This window comes from Scyliorhinus torazame, chromosome 9, assembly GCF_047496885.1.
Source record: "Scyliorhinus torazame isolate Kashiwa2021f chromosome 9, sScyTor2.1, whole genome shotgun sequence".
NCBI classification, from domain to species: Eukaryota; Metazoa; Chordata; class Chondrichthyes; order Carcharhiniformes; family Scyliorhinidae; genus Scyliorhinus; species Scyliorhinus torazame.
In genome coordinates this window covers 157,943,395-157,970,023 of record NC_092715.1, presented here as the reverse complement: position 1 = coordinate 157,970,023, position 26,629 = coordinate 157,943,395, and the positions used below count along the sequence as shown (strand labels likewise).

General features: G+C 42.0%; 1 protein-coding gene across 4 annotated transcripts in view; it reads left to right on the top strand.

Annotated features, from left to right (window-relative positions):
- Positions 1-26,629, top strand: part of gkap1 (G kinase anchoring protein 1) — a 100,157-nt gene that overhangs the window by 11,318 nt on the left and 62,210 nt on the right. Inside the window, exons 2-6 of one of the 4 annotated variants that reach the window (XM_072516666.1) lie at positions 7,803-7,964; positions 9,766-9,843; positions 12,984-13,101; positions 19,038-19,060; positions 19,602-19,745. In XM_072516666.1, the coding sequence (XP_072372767.1) occupies positions 7,803-7,964; positions 9,766-9,843; positions 12,984-13,101; positions 19,038-19,060; positions 19,602-19,745 (525 nt within the window). Of the gene's footprint in view, positions 1-7,802; positions 7,965-9,765; positions 9,844-12,983; positions 13,111-19,037; positions 19,061-19,601; positions 19,746-26,629 lie in introns of all 4 variants that reach the window. The other 3 variants (XM_072516665.1, XM_072516668.1, XM_072516667.1) reach the window with 3 other exon arrangements.

Below are 26,629 nucleotides of genomic sequence, written 5' to 3'. Positions count from 1 at the left end.
CAGAATTATAATTGTCCAATTTGAATTTTCACTTGTTAAAATTGTGTCATTTCGCAAAATATTTATTAGTGTGCTGAAGCAAAATGCATATTTGTAATTAATATGATCATTTCCAAGGCAAGTGATTGTTGCATTCCTATACTTGTGTTGCTGGAGCAAATTTGGAGGAGTAATTTATTACCTGAGTGCCACACTTTTCCATAGCATTAGAGACAATGAACATACCAGATTTTTGAATGATGTGCCTACATGACGATGTAGTGTATAGAGTCACATGGTGTTAGACTCCGAGAACATTTTGCTAACCATTGGTAGCAGCACCAAGCATGTCATTAACAGTACATGGTTAAAGATGGGCGGCATGGTAGCACAGTGGATAGTACTGTTGTTTCACAGCGCCAGGGTGCCAGGTTCAATTCCCAGCTTGTGTCACTGTCTATGCAAAGTCTGCGTGTTCTCTCTGTGTCTGCGTGGGTTTCCTCCGGGTGCTCCAGTTTCCTCCCACAAGTCCCGAAAGACGTGCTGTTAGGTAATTTTGACGTTCTGAATTCTCCCTCAGTGTACCTGAACAGGTGCCGGAGTGTGACGACTAGGGGCGTTTCACAGTAACTTCATTGCAGTGTTGATGTAAGCCTACTTGTGACATAAAGATTATTATTATATGAACAATAAATGGTTTATGTTTAAACATACAAATCTCAAGATCTGATAATTTGAGACCCCAAACAAACCCGTAACACAACAACAGTAACTCTTTCAAATCACCTGTCACAAAATACTCCTTCCGTAGATCATTCCCAAAAATGTTTTGGTGATTATTTTAATAAATTGTCTTATTGGTTCTTTTATAATTGCAGTGTGTAAGCAGTTAAGTATTCACTGATTTGGAAAGTATATCCTTTTCAAACAAACAAAAAAAGGGTTGCTGTCAAACGAGGAGAGAACAAAGAGGGAAGCTGTTCAGCCCTTCTCACATGGTTGTAACAGGTATTAATGCACTATTGAGTGTATTCTAAAGGTCATTCAACTAGTGGGAAATATATAAAAGAACATGTTTGCAAGGAAATTACAAAGAGGTTCAAAACCTATAGAATAGTTATACACCAGGTTAAAGTCCAACAGGTTTGTTTCGTTATCACTAGCTTTCGGAGCGCTGCTCCTTCCTCAGGTGAATGAAGAGGTATTCTTACGGAAGAAGAACTTCTTACTGTGCTCACCCCAGTCCAACACCGGCATCTCCACATTATAGAATAGTTATAATGGGGGACTTTAATTATCACAAGTGTTCTTATAGTGTAAAGGCAGGAGAGGAAGAGTTTATAATGTGAGTTCAGGATAATCTAGAGCAATGTGTTCCAATCTGCGAGGAAGGAGGCATTGCTGAATGTGACTCTGAGGAGTGAGGCGCATCAAGTGGATCAAGTATCAATAGGGGAATATTCAGGAGCCAGTGATCATAATATCACAAGATTTAGCTTAGAAATGGAAAGGCAAGGAGTAATCCAGTGGAAAAAAATAACTAATTGGGGGAGGGACAACTTTAATGATATCAAGCACACTCAAATTGGAATGAAAAATTGGCAGGCAAGTAGCTGAAGAAGATAGATTGATTACCAAGTCGAATGACAAAACCAGAACTCCCAACTTAATGAAAGAAGTTAGATAAGGTGCCTATGTTAGGGAGATAATACAAGTAAGAACCAGGGTAAATATGAAGTACAGAGGGGAAGTGAAAAAAAATATAAAGCAAAAAGAGAGCAGAGACTAGGAGCTATCAAAAAAAGGGAATCTCGCATTGTTTACGGCTGAAGAAATAACTAAGGTGATGGCCGTGGAATTTGAAAGGCAGTTTCCGAAACATATGGAGGCAATGAGGAAGGAGATGGGGGTGATTTTGAAAGTGCTGGTGGAGGAGGCGATTACCCCGGTGAGGACGGCAGTGGCGGAGGTGCGGGAGCAAGGGGAGGCGCTGAAGGAAGTGGAAGAGACAGTACTGCAGCACAGTGGTAAACTTGCCTCGATGGGGAAGGAGATGCGGAAGGTGATGGAGATCAACAAGGATCTGCGAGGCAAAATGGAAGACCTGGAAAACAGATCCAGGCGACAGAATTTGAGGATTGTGGGGCTGCCTGAAGGAGTTGAAGGACCGAGGCCGACTTGAGTATTTTGCCGCGATGTTGGCGAAACTATTGGGGGAGGGGGAGGATCCCTCCCGATATGAACTGGATCGGGCTCATCGGTCGTGGAGGCCTGTACCAAAGCGAGTGAGCCGCCAAGAGTAGTGACTCTGTGCTTCCGTACGTACAGTGTAAAGGAGAAGGTCCTGTGCTGGGCTAAGCAGAAGCGGGTGGTGCAGTGGGCTGGAGCTGGTATACGTGTATACCAGGACTTTACGGTGGAGCCGGCGAGGAGGCGGGCTGCCTTCAACCGGGGGAAGAGGCCACTGTACGTTAGCAGGGTGCAGTGCGGCATTGTATATCCAGCGAAGCTGAGGGTGACTACAAGTTCAAGGACTTTTATTTAGGGACGGCAGAAGCAGCGGAGGAGTTTGCGAAGGCAGAAGGACTGTGGCAGAATTGAGAAATGGTCATGGACCCCTCATGACTGTGTTTGTTTATTTTTTGTTTCACTGCGTGCTGGTGTATGGGCTATAGGAGCCAACGTTATGTATATTTGGACAAGGGAAGAAATGGGACTTTCAGTCGGAATGAGGGCTCTTTGGGGTGTAGGTAGATATGCAGGGTTTGTGGTTTAAGCCGGCCAGTGAACGGGAGTGAGGTGGGGGGAGGGGCTGCGGCCATCAGATCCTGGCAAGGGTCCGAGTTGTCTAGCCGGGGTGTAAGTTGGGGGGAAGGAACAGGTTGGGGGGAGGAGTTTTACAAGAGGAAGTGGAGGGGGAGGAGTTGGGGAGTGGGGGTTTACAACTCTTGATGTCATTTACGGTACTCTTTTGGAGGTTGGATGGTATTGAGTGTTGTCTTGGGTGGGTGGGTGTGGGGGGGGGGGGGGGGGGGGGGACTCTATCGGTTAATGGTGGCCATGGGCGATTCCGGACTCCTTTTTCTTTTTCGCTTTTGTTTTTTTTCCCACCGTGGAAGGGTTTGTTTTATTTGAGGCATATATTGACAGTTGGGTGGGGTGGTGGGAGGATGGGATAGTTGTTGATGTTAAGGGTATTGACTTTGTATTTGTTACCATTTGTTGCCTGTTGGTGGGGTATAAATTTTGAAGGAAAATGTGAAAATGGAGAATAAAAACATTTATTTAAAAAAAAGGGAATCTAAAAGTCTTCAACATGAACTCACTCCAAACCAAGTACAAAACCAGATGCTGGTCTTTTTATATAGTACTAAATGTATTTACAGAATGCAGCTTGCTATATGCTGCCTCCTCCCTACCCTACACCCAGTGTCCCAGCAGTCGTCCTTGAAATGTGCTTAAGGTACTGAATCAATCAAAGTCCTCCACCTGTGTATCCTTAACCTTGATAACTAATTAACATTTTATAGGCATATAAATAGTGAACGGGTGCTAACAGGAGTGGTGCTTTATACATGGGGGTTGAGGCTTGGCTGCAATACTAAATGAGTACTTTGTATATGTCTTTACCAATGAGGAAGGTGTTGCCAAAGATGAAGTGAAAGACAAAGCAGTTGAGAATCTTTTGTTTATTAAACAGTCAACAGTAACAAACATGAGAAAATCAACGACATAACATTCCACATATCCCACTAACCATTAAACAACAAAGAAATGTGACTGTCCCATATTGGTACCAATTCAATGCTTTCTCAGCTCATTTTCACAAACCAAACACATGATATCACCCCTCGTAGATTCCTTAACAGAAACTGAGGATGAGCCTGAGAATGTGTTATGTCCAGAACTACTGGGTGGGTTAAAATTGATGAAGAAGAGGTAATAGATTGGCTTTGTTTAAAGTTAATAAGTCACAAGGACCAAATCAGATGCATCTGAGGATACTGAGGGGAATAAAGGTGAAATTTCAGAGGTAGTATCCATCATCTGTTTATCATTGGCTATGGAGTGATGCCAGAGCATGGAGAATTTTACCCTGTTTAAAATGGTGCTAGGTGTAAGAGGCTCAGAGACCAGACAATAAATTTGAACAAGGACGCTCTTGATGCCGTGGTTATCAGGATAATTTATCAAGCAACAACGTTAGAGTTAACTGAAGAAAGCAATCAGTATCCTCATTTAGATGGTTCTTGATTCCCCTGATTTTTGTGGTTCATGATGCTTTCTCTCTCCCCATGTTTCCTTGGAATTATGCAACATGCTTCTTCAAATCTAATGCTTTTTATCCTCTGTAACCAGAGCTTTTTCCCATGTCCTGATGATGCCATTGTGCTTTGAACTTGTAATTTTACCTGTCAATACTTACAGCAACTCATCAATCATGACCACACCTGTGGTCACAACCTGAATAGGATATACTTAACTTCGTTGCAGTGTTAATGTAATCATGAAAATCCCCTAGTCGCCACACTCCAGCACCTGTTCGGATTCACAGAGGGAGAATTCAGAATGTCCAAATTACCTAACAGCACGTCTTTTGGGACTTGTGGGAGGAAACCAGAGCACCCGGAGGAAAGACACTGGGAACGTGCAGACTCCGCACAGTGACCCAAACCGGACATCGAACCTGGGACCCTGGCACTGTGAAGCAACAGTGCTAATAGAGCCAATGTTTCCTCTAAAATTAACCATTCATCTCATACAAAACGGATAAAAGATACAGAAAGAATAAAAGTTTCACAATTTTTTCACAGGTTAAGGCCAGCAATTTACAGGCGAATCAGTTTAATCTCGATGGCATGAAAGCTTTTAAAAATGCTAATCTTAGGACAAAATTAACAGTTACTGGGGAAAGTGTGGATCAATTAAGGAAACTCGGTGCAAATTTGTTAAAGGCAAACCTTGTTTGCGTTCTTGATGATGTAACAGGGAGGGTTGATGAGGATAATGTTGTTGAGGTGGCTAAAAAAAAAATTCTTTACTAATACTAATTTCCTTCAGCTCCTCACTAAAACTTGTGTTTCTCAGAACTTCTGGTACATTTTTCATGTCTTGTAAAGTACAAATTTAGTTCCTCAGCCATTTCTTTGTTCCCTTTTATGAATTCCCCCGTTTCTGACTGTAAGGGGCCTACATTAGTTTTGTCAACATTTTTCTCTTTGCATATTACAGTCCGTTTTTAAATTGTGTTTTCAAATTGTATTTTCCCCTTCTTAATCAATTCCTTGGTCTGCCTTTGCTGAATTTGAAACCATTCCCAATCCTCAGACCTATTGCTTTTTCTAGCTAATTTGTATGCCCCTTTGAATCTAATACTATCTCTAATTTAACTTGTAAACCACGGTTTGGCTGCAGTTCCCTTTCAACTCTTGCGCCAAATAGGAATAGACAACTTTTGGAGTTCATCTATCCGTTCTTTGAATGCCTGCCATTGCCTGTCCGCTGTTCTTCCTTTCAGTAATGTTTTCCAGTCCGTCATTGCCAGCTCATGCCTCATACCATGATAGTTACCTTTATTCAGGTTCAGGACCTTGGTCTCAGAATCAACTACCTCACTATTGACGGTGATAAAGAATTTTAGCATATTATGGTCACTCAACCCAATGGGTTCTCTCTCAACTAGATTACAATCTAATCCTTTCTCCTTGCACAACACCCAGTCCACGATGGCCTGTTCCCTTGTTGGTTCCTCAACATACTGGTCCAGAAATCCTCCCGTATAAACTCCAGAAATCCCTTCTCTTTTGCACTGTGACTGATTTGAGTCACCCAATCTATATGCAAATTAAAGTCACCATAACCACTGATGTTTCTTTAGCACATGCATCTCTGATTGCCCGTCGAATGCTATTTCCAACATTACCACTGCAGTTTGGTGGTCTGTATAGCACCCCAACGAATGTTTTTTTACCCCTTAGTGTTTCTTAACTCGACCCAGGCAGATTGCACACCATCTGTACTAATATCTTTCCTCAATATTGTATCAATATCTTCTAAAGCGCACAATTAAAAAAAAATTTAGAAGACACAAAAGTTCAAAGTATTACGAACTGTGAGGAGGATAGTCTTCAGGACGGCATAGACTGGTGCAATGGATGGCTACGTGGCAGGTGAAATTTAATGCAGATGTGTGATACATTTTGGTAGGAAAAATGGAGAGAGGCAGTATAAAATAAAGACTATAATTCTAATGTAGTGCAGGAATAGAAATCTGAGGATATATGTGTTTAAATCATTGAAGGTGGCAGGGTAGCTTCACAAAGACTGAAAGGAGCAAATGGAATCCTGGGTTTTATAAAATAGAAGCATAAACAAGGATGATCCTTTTGTAAAACGCTGTTCATCCTCAACTGGAGTACTATGGCCAATTCTGTGCATCACATTTTAGGAAGGATGCGAAGGCTCTTAGAAAGGGTACATACAAGATTTATGAGTGGTTTCTGGGGTAAGGGACTTCAGTTACTTGATAGATTGGAGAAGCTGGATTGTTACCCTAAGAGAAGGTTGAAAGGTGATTTGATAGAACTGTTCAGAATCATGAAGAATCTAATTTTAATAGATGAAGGGAAATTGTTTCTGTTGGCAGAAGGGTCAGGAACCAGAGGATACTGATTTAAGGTATTTGCCAAAATAATCAAGAGCAATATACGAAAAATCTTTGCTCATTAGTTAGGACCTCAAAGGCTCCAGTGGAGATCTCAAGTTGCAAGGTGGTATGACTTATAGTGGGGTATTATCAATATAGTGTGAAAGAATTGGGGGAAGTTTCATTTGGTGCAGATTTTATGTAAGATTAATAAAAATTACTTTTACTGAGGGCAGTTTTAACTTGATAGTAAATAATGCCCGCTATCATTGGGCAGCACGGTAGCACAAGTGGATAGCACTGTGGCTTCACAGCGCCAGGGTCCCAGGTTCGATTCCCCGCTGGGTCACTGTCTGTGCGGAGTCTGCACATTCTCCCCGTGTCTGCGTGGGTTTCCTCCGGGTGCTCCGGTTTCCTCCCACAGTCCAAAGACGTGCAGGTTAGGTGGATTGGCCATGCTAAAAATTGCCCGTAGTGTCCATAAGGGTTGGGAGGGGTTATTGGGTTGCGGGGATAGGGTGGAAGTGAGGGATTAATGTGGGTCGGTGCAGACTCGATGGGCCGAATGGCCTCCTTCTGCACTGTATGTTCTATGTAATCTATGTAATTCCATTGTATTGTGTATATTGTTAATGTAGGTAGGAATCAAGTTTCGGGTCTCTTCACTGATCAAATGTTTAACTGTTTTTTAGCCATGTTCAAATTTATTGACGTGATTTAAAGTTTAAAAAATGCTGAAACTTCAGGGACTGGTTTAACAACTAAATACTATTTCTTTATCAGTATTGTATTCTCTGTTGCAACAATTGTCTGAATTCGAAACCAAATAATTAGTTTTTCAAAAGTATACAATCTTATTGCTTTGAGACTAGGTGAAAATAATTTTATTGAGAATAAGGATGAATTGTTGAATTAAAATTGAAAAATTTGATTGTTTTGTGCTTTTTTCCCCCCATCTTCTCTCCCCTTCAAAAGTGGAAATTACTGTGTCCAATGCTTGAGTTTGCAAACGGCCTGAATTTAGCCAGTGACTGTAAAGCATTCAAATATGAATTTGGGACAAACCAGAAAACTGCAAAATGATTATATCATCAAATGGTTTGCCATCAGAATCAATCTTGACTTTGGTACAAAAATATATGTTTTGATTATGTTTTGTATCTTTTTCTTTTTAAAGCTAAGAAGTCTAGCCTTTGGAAAAAATATTTCAAAGTCCTGTTCTGTTGCTGCTCCCAGTGTGAATACTGGACCTTTGCAGTCAGAGCAATTCCTGAACAGTCAGAGTCTACCAGTAGTAGAGGGTGAGAAGTGGGAGCAGTGGAGAGAAAAGGACGAACAGGTAAGAACTCTTGATGGAAATAAAATACTTAAAATATTCTGAAATTGAATGTTGTAGTAATTAATTATGTTTTAGTCATTTATAATAAACCTTTTCATATTATTTTTCTTAACTTTACTGCTGCTGTGCCCCTCGCCAAGCTCCCCCAGTACAGCTATAACCCTAGCATCGACCTGGCAGTGTGGAAAATTGTCCTGTAGACAAGAAATAGGACAAATCCAGCCCAGCCAATTACCGCCCCATCAGTCTACTTCCTGTCAGCAGTGAAGTGACAGAAAGGATCACCAACAGTGCCACCAAATGATACTTAATGAGCATAACCTGCCCGCGGACGCTCAGTTTGATTTCTGCCACGGTCACTCTGCTCCTGACCTCATTATAGCCTTGGTTCAAACATGGACAAAAGTGCTGAAAGCCAGGTGAGAGTGACAGCCCTTGATAACGAGACTGAGCAGGGCAGGTAGTGGGGAACCCTCCGCTGGTTGGAGTCATACCTGGCACGAAGGAAGATGGTTGTGGTGTTTGGACGTCGATCATCTCAGCTCCAGGACATCACTGCAGGAGTTCCTCAGGGTAGTGTCCTAGGCCCAACCATCTTCAGATGCTTCATCAATGACCTTCCTTCCATCATACGGTCAGAAGCGAAGATATTCGCTGATGACTGCACAATGTTCAGCACCCTCTGCGACTCCTAAGGTACTGAAGCAGTCCATGTCCAAATGCAGCAAGACCTGGACAATATCTAGGCTTGGGCTGACAAGTTGCAAATAACATTTGCGCCACTCAAGTGCCAGGCAATGACCATCTTCTACAAGGGAGGATCTGACGTTCAATATCATTACCACCTCTGAATCCCCCGCTATCAACATCCTGGGGGGTTATCATTGACCAGAAACTGAACTGGACTAGCCATGTAAATATAATGACTAACAGAGCAGGTCAAAGGCTAGGAATCTTGCAGCGAGTAACCCCCCTCCTGACTCCCCCAAGCCTGTCCACCATCTACAAGGCACAAGTCAGGAGTGTAATGGAATACTCTCCACTGACCTGGATGAGTGCAGCTCCAACAACACTCAAGCTCGACATTATCCAGGGCAAAGCAATCTGCTTGATTTCTACACCTTCCACCACCAACTAACAGGAACTCACCAAGGCACTGCAGGAATTCACCAAGGTTTCTTGGGCAGCACTTCCAAACTCATAACTAGAAACTGAAATGGACTAGCCATATAAATACTGTGGCTGCCAGAACATATCAAAGGCTAGATATTCTGCGGAGGGTAACTCACCAACTCCCAAGGCCTGTCCACCATCTACAAAGCACAAGTTTACTACCACTTCAATCTAGAAGGACAAGGGCAGCAGATACCTAGGAACATCAAAACCTGGAGGTTCCCCATCAAGTCATTTACCAAATGACTTGGTAATATATCGCCGATTCTTCACTGTCGCTAGGTCCAAATCCTGGATTTCCCTCCCTAACAACACTCTAGGTGTACCTACACCTTTGGGACTGCAATAGTTCAAGAAGGCAGCTCACCACCATCTTCTGAAGATCAACCAGGATGGGCAATAAATGCTGGCCTTGCCAGAGGCACTCACATCCTGCAGATGAATCAAAAATGTCCAATACTAAAAGAGTATAGACTGCCATTTCGTAGGTTATGAGGATTTTGAAAATACTTAATCATTTAAAACTGCAGAGACCATTTAATACAGACTGTTGTAACCGCAGTATTTCTGGAACCAATTATAAAGTTTCACTAAACATTGTATGTTTTTTTTATTGTTTTGTGAATAGCTGACGAGTGAATTATATGAAGCAGATCTCCAAAAAGCTTTACTGATTAGCAAGTTGGAATATGAGGAGCATAAGAGTGTACGTAAATATCTGGCACCTGAAAAATAAAGTTAATTGTTTTTTTTAAATTGTTGTAGTACAAGATTCGAATTGTGATAATTGACATAGATACACTGTTCCATAAAAAGTATCCTGTGTGGATACAGATGCCCCTTATTTTATCTGCAATAGAAATAGTTGCACCCCTGAAACAAAAAGTTATCAAAAATGTCTCCGTACAATTTCAATTTTCTGGATGGTGCTTGGTCTATTTGAGAATAAATCCAATTGTGAACATGCCCATATATGTTCAGACTCACTCTTGCTTTGTTTCTCATCCCAGTTTATCCAGTCAAATAAGTTCTTTCATGCTGTGCTCATTATTAGCTTCAGCACTTTAGCATTCTGATTTTATAATTTATATGGTGCAGAAAGAAATAAACTAGTCACAAAGGATTTGATTTTCATAATCAATTAGTTTGTCAAAACAGTGAATCGATTTAAGAATAAATCTTGGCTTTTTTGTGCACATTATTAACTACAAAATAATATCTAAGAATGCATTCTAATTGATATAGTTCCCTCACCCACCAAAGAACAAGGCATGTTTTACTTTGTCCTGGAATCATTGCTGTTTTTTGCTGCATTTTCTAAGTAGTTGATCATCTGCTTATTCCTTACATTATTAGTTTGCACATCTCAACTTTAATATGAATTTTAAGAGTCGATACATCATGAATACAATGAACAAAGTTATATGACCATTTTAATTTGGCTTCAGGAACATAAGAACAGGCGTAGGCCATGTGGCATCTTGAGCCTGGTTCCTCCAATCAGTTAGGTCATAGCTGATCTATACCACAACGTCATCCAAGGTTAGTAGTTCCTGAGGGGTGGTGCACAAAACTGAACACTGTAATTCAGCTGAAGACTGACCAAGGCTCACTGTACAAGTAAAGCATCACTCCCTCATTTTTGTATTCCAATTTCCTTGGGATAAATGCCTTCATTCTATTAGCCTTTTTGAGTTATTGCTTTGTACCTGTCCATTAGCCTTCAGTAATTAGTTTATGTAAATACCAAAACCCTTTTGTTTCTCCACAGTTATTACTCCTTCAGCATTAATAAAATATTCCAATTTGTCTTTCTCTGGTCAAAAGTGGATGATCCAGACTTCTGCATATTGATTTCACTGCCATAGTTTTGCCACTTCATTTATGCTCACAATGTACTCTGCACCCTAATAGTAATATCACACTCAAAACTGGGTATGCAACTCTGTTGCTTTCTTCAGATAAGTGATGTATATCATGGAAAACTAAGGCTTCAATATCATTCAGGAACACCACTTGTTATGCGCCCGTCAGCTTGTTTACTTTTACTTCTTTTTTTTCTCTCCCAACTCTAGTCACAAGATTGCTTCCAATTTCATGTGTTTTTAGTTTGCTAATAATTTATTTTGCAGTGCCTGCTTTGAATCTACAAGCACTCAATTTTCCAGCATGCTCACGACTTCCTTAAATTCTGATTGATTAGTATGACGTGACCTATACATCAGAGATCCATGTTAATCTTTTTGTTTAATCAACTCTTATGATTCCTGTGGAGGAACGATAATCAAAATGACCAAGTTTACCAAAGCACCCTCAAAAGAAGAAATGACTCACATTTTCATTTTTATAACATTTACTTTAACATGAATCAGAACCAATACAAATTAATATGAATAAAATGATACTTAAAATAGGAACATCAATTTCACTTTAAATATATCAAAGATATGTCTTAGACAACCACAAGAAATCCCCTTCAGCATTACCTAGCTACGCAGTTTGCCATATTCTGTTTGTTCACACAGGGTAGGTCGTAAGTTGTATCGTAAGCTTTCATATGTTTTTCATGGATATGATTATCATTAAAAAGGCAAACTTCTACAAACCCGCCCTCCCTCTGCTCAAGATAGTCCTTGCTTTGCTCTTCCAGAATTCTTTTTGACCTACCAACCAAGAACATCCCAGTCACGATCTGGCCCTCTGATACAAACTGTCAGTTCTTTCACACGTCTGAGATATTTGCACCACCTTTTAGGATTCAGTACCTTTTTTCTGGCTTGCACATCATTTCCCCAAGAATTTCTGGAATCCTATTTTTCTTCTTACTGCTAAACAGAAAACTAACCTTTGCCCGGGGCTTTGCTGGCTTCTCACACAAAGTCTGTGCCTTTCTTTCTCTGTTTGCTTTTCCTTTGTGTCTACATCTATGTGTTGATTGCCTTCACCCTCCAAATATTCTACTAGTAGCTCTCCTTTGTCCTTTATAGCAGGAGCTTCTTTGTCTGTCTTCTGTGACTGGCCACACATCTTTTCGTATCTTAACTTCCTGCTGCTTCCAGGTCAAGGCTTGCCAGGTCACATGGAGCATTATTTCTTATCTCAAATTACAATTTATCCCTTTACAATTGATGCAAACTCGTAAAAGTCCTTTTCAAGCATCCTTAAAAGCAATTATAGATTCCATCGACATTTTAAAGAAATTAGAAATGTTCCTTCCTGTACTACTTTCGGGTCCGAGGTCGTCGCAGTTTCTATTTATCCAAGTACCCACTCACGCTGTCCCCATTGATTGTATCAGTTGTCGGAAATTACTAGAAGTTAATTAACAGGGCTGGAAGATACCAAGCTCTCCATGATTTCTTTTTTAAAAAATTTAGAGTACCCAATTAATTTTTTCCAATTATGGGGCAATTTAGCATGGCCAATCCATCTACCCTGCACATCTTTGTGTTGTGGGAGCGAAATCCACGCAAACACGGGGAGAAAGTGCAAACTCCACACGGACAGTGACCCAGAGAAGCGGGATCGAACCTGGGACCTCGACGCCGTGAGGCTGCAGGGCTAACCCACTGCGCCACCATGCTGCCCTCTCCATCGTTTCTTAAATGCTAAAGTGACGTTTGCAATTTACCAATCCAAGTGCACAATTTCCTCATTCTGCTTTACTCTTGCCTTTCTAAGTGTAATGCAAGACTTACAATTCATGCAAATTCTTAAAAGCCCTTTTCAAACATTCTTAAAAACAATTACAGATTCCAGACATTTTAATGAAATTACAGTTTTGAATGTACATTAATATTAAACTTTCAGATTTAAATTCAAAATCACTTTTCTAATTTTTTGCAGTGTTCTGCTGATAATACTTCTCTCAAAACAAAAGGGCCAAGTAGAAAAGAAAAAAGAAAACACCTTCAGGGAAAAGATAAACCAGCCACCGTTTCATTAAAAGATTTTCAAACTGATGGAAGTACAGGTAGTATTGGGGTTATGTTGGTGTTCAATTTTATTTTGAAATGTGTAGTTTTTGCAGAAAGAAAATCTGATGTTCATACACAGGAACGTTTCTCCCATTTAAAAATATTACAGCTAGTTTTTACATAATATGAAACATGACAGCACAAAAAGAGATCATTTGCTGAACTGTGCCATGAGCCAACTGGTCTAATCCCACCTCCTTGGGTGGCACGGTGGCACAGTGGTTAGCACTGCTTCCTCACGGTGCCAGGGACCCGGGTTCGATCCCAGCCCCGGGTCAGTGTCCGTGTGGAGTTTGAACATTCTCCCCGTGTCTGCGTGGTCTCACCCCCACAACCCAAAGATGTGTAGGTGGATTGGACATGCTAAATTGCCCCTTAATTGGAAAAAATAATTGGGTACTCAAATTGTTTTTTAAAATTATAATTCCACCTCCTTACTTGGTTCCTACAATCTTTAAAATATAATCAGAATTTAGTGTAGTCAAGTCTGGAGGACCAAAAGCATCGATGAGGGTTTCAACAGCAGGTAGGCTGAGATGAGAAATATTAGAGGTGTAAGTAGGCAGTCTTAGTGATAGAGAGGATTTGGAGTCAGTTCAGTTTGAGGTTAAATAGAATGGTGAAGTTGTGAGCTGTGTGCTTCAGCTGGAGTACAAGAAAGGAGATGAAATCAGTGGTGAGGAAATGGGATTTATGGTGGATATTATAAGCTTTGTGTTGTCCTCATTTGGAGAGACCTCAAGTTCAGATCATTGGATGCCAGACTTCACGCAATTGATTTTAAGTTGGGTAATTTGGATGACAAAAACTGGAGTTCCATGAACTGTGTGTTGCAATATTTAAATAACATGTTTTTAAAAACTCCCTCGACAAATTGCTCATTGTGCAAGGCTGTGCTGGCATCCATAAAAGCTGACCAGATGATGAGTGAGATCTGGCTGACAAAAGTAGATTTCTTAAATATGACTTTGTTGCAGATTTAATAAATGATTGCATTTTCAATTGGCTGATCCTGCACTGTTCTCTTTGCGTTAGTTGGTTTTAGTGGATAGTTATCAACTTCTACAATTTTATTTTTGTGTTCTCGGTAAAACTTTGTTTGGAATTTGAATTATAATGAAATATTGTACAAAGTGATGAGATTGAGTATTGGTTTGGGGTATCCAAATTTTCTGGATTGAGGTGAGGAGGAGTTCCTGATGGGCCAATAAAAACAGCTTTGAGCACTGCTCAGCTGATGCCTTCATTCCCCAGATACTGTGATGGCCCCCTCTTAATTCAGTTTCCAGTGAGCTTTGCTATAATTTGTTTTTCCTTTCCAGTTAAGTATTTTCCTAATGTTTCTTTTTCCTTTATGTTCTTAGTGTTTTACAAAAGTCGCCTACTTTGTCACCCGATTTTGCAAAGCTCCAGTGTGTGTAAAAGGTTCCCAAATTTCTGTTCGCTGAACATCCTTCATAAATTTGTGTCCCATGTGCACCCCTGTCTTTCAAAGAAAGTATTTTTACGTAATTGATGTTGCTGTAGATATAGCTGGTAAACTTTGGGTTTAAATGTGACGTTTGATCGTAACATCAGGAATTCCTCCTATATGTTCACGTTTCACTGCAGTGAACCAGATTTCCACCACTTCTGGAAGCAACAACACACAAGTGTGAGCAGATTTAAGGATCAAATGTGGAACTTCTCAGCCACAATGTCAGCAACCTCACTGAAGGGAAAACTGCCAACCTCACTTCTGGGTTGGGAATATGAGTCAGGTCCAGGATAGGAACATGGGAATTAGGAGCAGAAGTAGACAATTCAACCCTTCGAGCCTGCTCCGCCATTCAATCAGATCGTGACTGATCTCTTCCTGGTCTCAAATCCACCTCCTTACCTGTTCCCCATATCCCTTTAACCCGTATTGACGGATGAACAGACCTCTGCTGCAATAGGTCAGTAGTGAGGTTGTTTTCAGATGGGACAAGGAAGTAGTGAATCATTGGTTTGTTTTGTAAGAAATAAAATGCAAGTTGATCCTTTTTTGCAAGCATTAAATTAATAAATAATTTATTTTTCAATTTAAGGCAGTAACACTGAATCCTAAAGGTCAAAATAAAATGTACAAAATGCTGCAACACAATGGGCAGTAAAGCAATTTTTAAAGCCGTGACAAGCATTTTAAACAAGGGTTATTTATCTATTTCTGTAACAGGGCGAAAGGATTCATGAGAACTTCAATGTAGGGGCAAAAAAATGGATGTTCCACAAAGCTGCAGAACTCAGGCAAAGAACCTTTTAAACTTATTTCTAAATGTAGTTGGGAAGGGGGCAGTTACTTGCTATTGGTTTATTTCTGTTTATTTCCCTGTCTAGGACTTAATGAACACTTGCAATATTAAATTTAAGTTATTCAGATCAACAGAATAACAGATAGCACTTCTGGAAAACTGAAAGGGATCTATTTAAGCTGAGGAATACTTAAAAATCTGTATGGTGGAATTATATTGGGGGTGACTTGAGGTTTGGAGAGAGAAGAGTTCGAAATCAGTCAGAGGGAAATGTTACATGCCGCCTGTAGAGAAAATACATGTTGCAGGTGTCCCGGAGAGAAGACGGGAAGAAAAATATGTCTATCCTGACAACCTGGTTACATTATAAAATTATTTGTTTTCTCTGCTTTTCAAAATGGACAGTTGCTGGGCTGATAAAATGGCTGCAGCTGGTCACATGCTGGGTTCTAGAAGTTTCTGAGCAGTTTGAAAGCGGGCTCACACCTCCTGGAATGAAACACCGTTTGCATCTTCTAAACCTTCAGCCAAGCCAACACAATTGTTTAGCAGATGAGATGCCTGTCCCAGGCAGCTATGGACAAAGGTAGCTGTTTGTGACTCCTAATCTCCAATGTGATGTTAATGGCCCGACCTGCTCCAAAACAGAGTTTCAACCAAGAGCTTTGTTAATCAAGCCAAAACCTCCCTGTTCCTTGAGCAGTCCGAATTACTTTGCTTAATACACTGTTGGCTCTTTCAGTCACTGTTTGACCTCCGATGTGAAACAGGACCCTGTGTAGGTCTACCATTTATCATCTCACAGGTAGCAGCAGAAAAACCCATGCCCAGGTTTGCAATTGCCTGACCCTCATCTAGACTGTGAACTACTGGAGCATTGGAACTTGCACCTTCAAGACTAATTCAATTCTTATTTCCCATTGTTGAAGTCCTCAATTCTGAAAAGATAGACCACCCTGCAACAGGCAGCCAACTACCCTATGAAGGAGTGGCCATTAGATTTTGATTTTTACTTTGGACTAATGTAAACCCATCACTCATATTTTATTAATTGTCTTGCCCTTTCCATCTTTTATCATGAGTGTACAAAGGGTGCATGTTGCTGTGGTAAACACCGCTGGTAACACATTGCATGTATTACGGTACTGCCTCTGTATTACAGGTACCACAGTAAATCCCAGCCTGCTGGCTCCTCCCAGCAGGCGGCGTATAAACATGTATGCTGTCCTGCGCTGCTCCCATTCTGGTTCCAGCTGCAGGAGGCACAACATCTTGTGCAATAAAGCCCCAATTGTTTCACCATTCTCGTCTCGTGGTAATTGACAGCACATCAATTTATTGCACAAGATTTTACAAGATGAAAATCTTAATCAAGCCTGATCGTCTGGAGCTGACCCCTCACGCAGCCAATGCCACGTCCGCCTTCGAGCACTGGCTGGCCTGCTTTGAAGGCTCCTCAGAGCAGCCACGGAAGAACTCGGACCCACAGAAGCTCCAAGTCCTCTACTCACGGGTGAGCCCTCAAGTTTTTCCCCTCATCCTGGATGCGCCCACCTACACAGGAGCGACCGGATGGAGTGGAGCGCGTCAGGGAGGACCTCCTGCCAGCGGGAGACCGGGTGATTTCTGTGCAGGAGGTCCTCCCCGACGCGCTCCACTCCATCCGGTCGCTCCTGTGCACCGCTACTAATGAGTACCCCTCACGAACGTGTGTTTGCCTTCCCTAGGAAGTCCACCTCCGGGGTCTCGCTCCCAACGTGGCTGCCAGTTCCTGGACCCGTCCTCCGGAAGCATGTGCGGAGCCATAAATCGGATCCCTTGGTTGAAAAATCCACCTCCTCCATGCAAACCCACAGTACGCCTACGTGGCACACCCCGACAGGCAACAGGACACAGTCTCCCTCCGGGACCTGGCATCCGCTGGGTCCCCACCCACAACCCCCGACCTGATTACCCCCCCCCCCCCCGGTTGCCTCGTTCACCCCTGCAGCACCCACCCTCCCACCAGCGAACCTCACCGCAGCCCCCACCCCAGCTGGATCCACTAAGGGATGATGAAGGAGAGGACAACACGCTCCCAGAGTCGCAGGTGACCACATCGGCACGTGCACCACCACCAGGATTGCGGCGATTGCGGCGGAGGGTCAGAGCCCCCCACAGAGTCAATCTGTAATGTTTTCTTCACCCCGACGGACTTTTTTTTAAACAGGGGGTGAATGTGGTAAACACCACTGGTAACACATTGCATGTATTACGGTACTGCCACTGTATTACAGGTACCACTGTAAATCCCAGTCTGCTGGCTCCTCCCAGCAGGTGGCGTATAAAAGTGTATGCTCCCCTGCGCTGCTCCCATTCTGGTTCCAGCTGCTGGAGGCACAACATCTTGTGCAATAAAGCCTCGATTGTTTCACCATTCTCGTCTCGTGGTAATTGACGGTACATCAGTTGCGAAACCCACCTCCTGCATTTTGTCTGTGTGAAATAAACCAATCCTCTTTTCTTGAGTTTGGTCTGCAAGTTATTCATAAGAGGATTGGAACACTCCAAATTTAAGGACTGGAGAAAATACTGAAGAGAGAAATTCAAAAATCAAAAACACCTTTCTGATTACCGATGGGTAGTCAGGAGAAATCAGGGCTGTTTAAATTAACCCCTGCCTGTCCATAACCCAGGCAATACCTGTTAGTGAGTAATAGCTGGCATCCTTCTTGCACCTCTGATATCATACTGTGCTCCCATTCCCTAGATGTCTTACATAACTAGCAAAATTTCCCCATTTTTATATTCCGTTATGTTATAATTTTCTGATTTAATTAATATATACCTATTTACCCTCACTTGAAATCTGTGTATTTCCTTCATAGCCCAGGAACTTGTCCACTCATTGCAAGCATGTTTTCTCGGACAATTTGTTTTTATTTCTTTTCTTTGGGCATCACACAGTGCAGGTGATGGTTTGAAGAGATACTTGGGCCTCTTCATATATGCAATTAAGAGAAGCTGGATAAACATACATGGGAGAAAGAATAGAATAGCCTGTTGGGGGTTAGATGAAGAAGGTGGGAAGAGCTTGAATGGAACATAAACAACAACATGGACTTCTTGGCTGAATGGCCTTTTTCTGTGCTGCAAATACACTGGTATAGGAAGAATAGCACATTACTGGTTCAACCAACAGAAAGAATAGTGGTAAATGACGAGTTAAATTTGTCTCATATATGAATACTGTAATTCTCCACCTTTCCTTCCTAAAGTGCAAGATTATCAAGATGAATAGAAAATGTTATTTCCATTTGATGCCTCTTGCAGTGATCCAGATAATAACTGACAGTCAATATAGCCATTATTATAATTGTTGGGCAATCCTGAATCTCAAGTGTATAACTTTTGAATCAAGAGGCAATTTTGATTTAAAAAAAAAAAAAACTTATTAAAACTAATCCTGATAGATGCTTGAAAATGCAGCATATTCATCTTTCCAATGTAAAAAATCAATTTCGCAGAAATCAGAATGGGACTTTAAAACATGCTGGTGTACAGTTTGTGCCATTTTCAATCACAGATTTATTAGACACAATTTAGTACATGAAATGTATTGCCATGTTTTCTTATGATACACCATATTAACTTTCATTTTCTATCTCTAGACCCGACAAACAAAAAATCTGAGGTATGCAACTTAGTTTTGTTGGTGCAAATAATCTTTTTTTTAAACATGAAGAAATTTACGTCTCTTTTATAATTCAACTGTTTTATAATGCCTGGAATTTGAAATGTAATTTTAAAATAAATTTGAACAAAGTGGTGGGCAAAGTTTGAGGTGATTGGTAAAAAAAACTAGAAGGAGACGAGTCTTTTTGTATGCAGTGAGTAATGATCTGGGATGCACTGCTTGGTGGTGGAAACGGGTTCGGTAATACCTTTGAAAAAGGAATTGGATATATACTTGAAAGGAATGATATCACAGGGACTTCTCAGCCACAATGTCAGCAACCTCTTTGAAGGGAAAGAGCAAGGCAGTGGAATTGTACTGCTCTTTCAAAGATTCAATTCCCAAGAAGATGGGCTGTATGCTTCTATGAAGTATCCAAGCTTTTCAAACTTGACAAACTCAATGAAATGAGTTTTATAACAACTTGGTTAAGGATGAGCATATCTTCAACATGCCTTTCCTGTTCGCCTTGGGCTGACTACTGTATTCTTGTCCCCAGGAGCCCAAATCCTTGCATGCTACAGCAGAAGAGGATAGCTTTTTTAATAAGCTAGAAGAAGATGCAAGTAAAATATTGTTGATGGAGAAAAGAAAACAGTTATCAAGTTCAAATGGACTGGATATCGCTACACAAGAAAGTCAAGTATGTATTTGTTAAAATGTTTTTACGGTAGCTAGTTTCCATTGTATTCATTCGGAGTTGAAGCACAAAGAAATTTAGCTGCTAAACACTCGTTAAGGCTACTGATTAGGTATTTTTTGTGGGAAATGTTAAATAGCTGATTGTAATTCGTTCAGAAAGGTTTGCAGATTGCCAAGTACTTGTACATTTCCAGATCATGGTCAGTTTTAAAATATGGTAGTGCATCTTCATTTCACTTACTACTTCTACTACTTCCTACAAATTGAGATATAATGGATGTTCTCAAAACTTTTACAATCACTTAACAAAGAACAAAGAAAAGTACAGCACAGGAACAGGCCCTTCGGCCCTCCAAGCCCGTGCCGACCATGCTGCCCGTCTAAACTAAAATCTTCTACACTTCCTGGGTCCGTATCCATCTATTCCCATCCTATTCATGTATTTGTCAAGATGCCCCTTAAATGTCACTATCGCCCCTGCTTCCATCACCACCTCCAGCAGCGAGTTCCAGGCACCCACTACCCTCTGTGTTAAAAAAAAAACTTGTCTCGTACATCTCCTCTAAACCTTGCGCCTCGCACCTTAAACCTATGCCCCCTAGTAATTGACCCTCTACCCTTGGGAAAAGCCTCTGACTATCCACTCTGTCTATGCCCCTCATAATTTTGTAGACCTCTAACAGGTCACCCCTCAACCTCCGTCATTCCAGTGAGAACAAATCGAGTTTATTCAACCGCTCCTCTTGGCTAATGCCCTCCATACCAGGCAACATCCTGGTAAATCTCTTCTGCACCCTCTCTAAAGCCTCCACATCCTTCTGGTAGTGTGGCGACCAGAATTGAACACTATACTCCCAAGTGTGGCCTAACTAAGGTTCTATACAGCTGCAACATGACTTGCCAATTCTTATACTCAATGCCCCCGGCCAATGAAGGCAAGCATGCTGTATGCCTTCTTGACTACCTTCTCCACCTGCGTTGCCCCTTTCAGTGACCTGTGGACCTGTACACCTAGATCTCTCTGACTTTCAATACTCTTGAGGGTTTTACCATTCACTGTATACTCCCTACCTGCATTAGACCTTCCAAAATGCATTACCTCACATTTGTCCAGATTAAACTCCCATCTGCCATCTCTCCGCCCAAGTCTCCAAATGATCTAAATCCTGCTGTATCCTCTTGACAGTCCTCATCGCTATCCGCAATTCCACCAACCTTTGTGTCGTCTGCAAATTTACTAATCCGACCAATTACATTTTCCTCCAAATCATTTATGTATACTACGAACAGCAACGGTCCCAGCACTGAGCCCTGCGGAACACCACTAGTCACAGCCCTCCAATTAGAAAAGCACTCTTCCATTGCTACTCTCTGCATTCTATGACCTAGCCAGTTCTGTATCCACCTTGCCAGCTCACCCCTGATACCGTGTGACTTCACCTTTTGTACCAGTCTACCATGAGGAACCTTGTCAAAGGCCTCACTGAAGTCCATATGGACAACATCCACTGCCCTACCTGCATCAATCATCTTTGTGACCTCTTCGAAAAACTCTTATCATGTTGGTGAGACACGACCTCTCCTTCACAAAACCATGCTGCCTCTCACTAATATGTCCCATTTGCTTCCAAATGGGAGTAGATCCTGTCTCGAAGAATTACCTCCAGTAATTTCCCTACCACTGACGTAAGGCTCATGCCTGTAGTTCCCTGGATTATCCTTGCTACCCTTCTTAAACAAAGGAACAACATTGGCTATTCTCCAGTCCTCCGGGACATCACCTGAAGACAGTGAGGATCCAAAGATTTCTGTCAAGGCCTCAGCAATTTCTTCTCTAGCCTCCTTCAGTATTCTGGGGTAGATCCCATCCGGCCCTGGGGACTTATCTACCGTAATATTTTTCAAGACGCCCAACGCCTCGTCTTTTTGGATCTCAATGTGACCCAGGCTATCTATACGCCCTTCTCCAGACTCAACATCCACCAAATCCTTCTCTTTGGTGAATACTGATGCAAAGTATTCATTTAGTACCTCGCCCATTTCCTCTGGTTCCACACATAGATTTCCTTGCCGATCCTTCAGTGGGCCAATCCTTTCCCTGGCTACCCTCTTGCTTTTTATGTATGTGTAAAAATCCTTGGGATTTTCCTTAACCCTATTTGCCAATCACTTTTCGTGACCTCTTCTAGCCTTCCTGACTCCTTGCTTAAGTTCCTTCCTACTTTCCTTATATTCCACACAGGCTTTGTCTGTTCCCAGCCTTCTAGCCCTGACAAATGCCTCCTTTTTCTTTTTGACTCGGCCTACAATATCTCTCGTTATCCAAGGTTGCCGAAATTTGCCGTATTTATCCTTCTTCCGCACAGGAACATGCCGGTCCTGAATTCCTTTCAACTGACATTTGAAAGCCTCCCACATGTCAGATGTTGATTTACCTTCAAACATCCTTCCCCAATCTAGGTTCTTCAGTTCCCGCCTAATATTGTTATAATTAGCTTCCCCCAGTTTAGCACATTCACCCTAGGACCACTCTTATCCTTGTCCACCAGCTTTAAAACTTACTGAATTGTGGTCACTGTTCCCGAAATGCTCCCCTACTGAAACTTCTACCACCTCATTCCCCAATACCAGGTCCAGTACAGTCCCTTCCCTAGTTGGACTGTCTACATATTGTTTTGAGAAGCCCTCCTGGATGCTCCTTACAACCTCTGCCCCGTCCAGGCCCCTAGCACTAAGTGAGTCCCAGTTAATGTTGGGGAAGTTGAAGTCTCCCATCACAACAACCCTGTTGTTTTTACTCGTTTCCAAAATCTGTCTACCTATCTGCTCCTCTATCTCCCGCTGGCTGTTGGGAGGCCTGTCATAAACCCCCAACATTGTGACTGCACCCTTCTTATTCCTGATCTCTACCCATATAGCCTCACTGCCCTCTGAGGTGTCCTCCCGTAGTACAGCTGTGATATTTTCCCTAACCAGTAGCGCAACTCCGCCACCCCTTTTACATCCCCCTCTATCCCACCTGAAACATCTAAATCCTGGAACGTTTAGCTGCCAATCCTGTCCTTCCCTCAACCAGGTCTCTGTAATGGCAACAACATCATAGTTCCAAGTATTAATCCAAGCTCTAAGTTCATCTGCCTTACCCATAATACTTTCATTAAAACATGCACTTCAGGCCACCAGACCCGTTGTTTTCAGCAACATCTCCCTGTCTGCTCTTCCTTAGAGCCATACTGGCCCAATCCCTAGTTCTCCCTCAATGCTTTCACCTTCTGAACTATTGCTCCGGTACCCACTCCCCTGCCATACTAGTTTAAACCCTCCCGTGTGACACTAGCAAACCTCGCGGCCAGGATATTTATACGCCTCCAGTTTAGATGCAACCCGTCCTTCTTATGCAGGTCACACCTGCCCCGGAAGAGCTCCCAGTGGTCCAGATAACGGAAACCCTCCCTCCTATACCAGCTGCTTAGCCACATGTTTAGCTGCTCTATCTTCCTATTTCTAGCCTCATTGGCACGTGGCACAGGGAGTAATCCCGAGATTATAACCCTAGAGGTTCTGTCTTTTAGCTTTCTGCCGAGCTCCCTGAACTCCTGCTGCAGGACCTCATGCCCCTTCCTGCCTATGTCGTTAGTACCAATATGTACAACGACCTCTGCCTGTTTGCCCTCCCCCTTCAGGGTGCCCCCTACCCGTTCGGAAACATCCTGGACCCTGGCACCAGCGAGGCAACATACCATCCTGGAGTCTCTTTCATATCCACAGAAGTGCCTATCTGTGCCCCTGACTATAGAGTCCCCTATGACTATTGTTTTTTCTGCGCTTTGACCCTCCCTGCTGAACATCAGAGCCAGCCGTGGTGCCACTGCTCTGACTGATGCTGTTTTCACCTGATAGGCTATCCCCCCTGACAATATCCAAAGGGGTACACCTGTTCGAGAGGGGGACAACCACAGGGGATTCCTGCACCGACTGCCTGCCCCTTCTGGTGGTCACCCATTTCTCTGCCTGCACCTTGGGTGTGACCACATTTATATAACTGCTATCTGTGACGCTTTCTGCCACCTGCATGCTCCTAAGTGCATCCAACTGCTGCTCCAACCAAACCATGCGGTCTGTGAGGAGCTCTAGTTGGGTGTACTTTCTGCAGATGAAGCCATCCGGGACGCTGGAAGCCTCCCGGACCTGCCACATCTCACAGTCAGAGCACTGCACCCCTCTAATTGACATTGCATCAATTAATTAGTAAATAAAATTTAAATTTTTTTGAAAAAAAAGTTACTATTAACTATATGTTTTCTAGCACTAGATTTCTACTATAAATGTGAAAGCTAAATACAGTACTCGCCAATCTCTGGCTTAGATACCCCTCTCAATTATAATTACGTAATTATGTTTAATTAGTTTAACAATGCTTAATTTTTAAATTTAGTGTAGATTCCCAATCAGCCAATCAGGTCACAGCTTTACTGTGATGTCACTTCAGTTCCCCCCACCCCCCCACACACAATTTGAAAAGGTAATAAAAATAAAAATCACTTACTTACCTTCTCAGGTTCTCAGATGCTCTCTGGTTCTCTCCCTGCAGATTAAAAGTTGCAGGCCAGAAGAAAGAGAGAGAGAAAACACAGATGAATATATATTTTTCACAGTAAACCAGTTTCAGAGAAATAAGATTATCTGTTTTGACTAAATGTTGATGAACTCCTGGAGGAGGAGGAAAATGTCATTGAGAAATTACTGAGTTCATAAGTTTGAGGGATTGAATTAACACAAAAAGATAACGATGAATCATCTTTAGCTTAGTTATACCAGCTGAAAATTCTGTTCTCTAGCACTATCAGAATAAGTGCATCATCAATAATGTCAGCACTGCTGGAATGTTATTCCCTGCCACTGGAATGTTACCAGTAGCAGGGCAGGCCCACCCATTCTGGCAAATTGAGGCCCATATGTAATATATTGATGGCCTCTTCCTACTGCTGATAGTTTACCAATGGCGCATGGGCGTTTCACTACCCGGGAGGCCACTGAGTAAAATTAGGCAGCCTACCTGTCTGCTTGAGGGAAGGGGGCCCCTTTGGGGTTGGGAACCTGAGCGCCAGAAGGGCACCCTGTTGCACCAGAAGAGCACCCTCAGTGGCAAATGCCAATCCTTCACACTTCGGCACAAGACACACACCCTCTGCCCTCATGATCATTACCTCCATGCTGGAACCTTTGTGACGCTGGCAAGCAATAACTTCACTGCCTACGCTTGGGTCCTCTTTGATAATCTTTGCTCTGTAACCTGCTGCATTCCCATCATGGACCACCACACACACTGGCTGTCATAGAATCATAGAATTTACAGTGCAGAAGGAGGCCATTCAGCCCATCGAGTCTGCACCGGCTCTTGGAAAGAGCACCCTACCCAAGGTCCACACTTCCACCCTATCCCCATAACCCAGTAACTCCACCCAACACTAAGGGCAATTTTGGACACTAAAGGGAAATTTAGCTTGTGACAATAAAATATTATTATTATTAGATTATTACTATAACTCTCACTCTTCAACACTTGATAGTGAAAATAAACTCGCATTCAAAAAACCTTCACATGTGAATCAAACCCTGGTGCCAAGGGTCAAAAAATCCATTTAACACTTTGAAATCTCCCCAAGTGATTAATTTGTTATAAAAATAGCCAGACTTCTATTCAGTAGCCAAGTCGACGGCAGTATTCCTTTATTAGCCTGCCAATTAAACTGTGAACTCCATCTCCTGTGAAGATAATTGTGTCTTTTGAAACTGCAACTAAGCATTTATCAATACATAGTAGCCCTTGGTGAAATGTCAACAAAGACCTCTATTGAAATGCATTTTTTCCTTTCTAAAGTACACCAGGTTGGCCTGTCAATCCAAGCAGTCCAGAAAAGGGGTGTTTTTTTTTAGCTCTCACTACCAGCTTCAGCTTTTTTTCATTTTCATGTTTAAAGAGCAGGATATTTTTATTTAAGAAAAAACCCCAAAACCTGATCACGACACTGAAGCAGACCATAACCACTGTGTTACATCTAATCCAGCAATTTGTGACTCCCACTCTGCAGGTTAAGGCCCTTGCCACAGTGAAAATGGAATCTGTTGAACTCAGCACTAAATTCAAATGACCCTGCTGAGTTTAAGTTTTCCCTCCTATATGAATCACGTCCAGGTCCCAGCAGCAGAAATTGGATTTGTTGGAAATAGTATCTGGGACATCTGTATCTGGGTCCCACCCGTCATTTTTGATGGTCTGCGGACTCTTCCAAAAAAACAAAAATAAGTCCCTGAGAGTGAGTCCTAAGTGACTCAATAAAGCAAACAAATGACAGAAAAACTAGCTGCTGTCATAGAACCAATCACACGTAATTGCTGCAGAAATGACTTAACAGCTCTGCCAGATGTCCCGATGGAACTTCTCGGTGTGCTAAATTGTTTGTCAATGAATGTGTTGTTAGCTGGCAGCAACCTACAAATACTGAGTAATTTGTGAAATTAGTGAATTTTGTACTGTCCCGTTTGTACGGTGCTCAAGTTTCAATTACTTCCCTTGCACAGTTTTATGGCATTCTTTAATGTTCCTGCAGTTTCACATTGATGTTTCGTTAAATTTGTACAGTTCAACCAAGCGGAGAATTCCAATTTCTTTCCTGCAAATTGATCATTGAATTAGCCAGTAGATAATGGTCAATTTAATCCAATTGCTTTGGGTGTTGCTTTTAATATAAGGCTTGTAAACATTATACAGTACTGATGATTCAAAACTGAGCTGCATTTTAAAAATAATTGAGTCAGCACTGTGCAGCATATACATTCACAGAATGTAACAACCATGTATTGGTAATGCATCACATCGGCCAT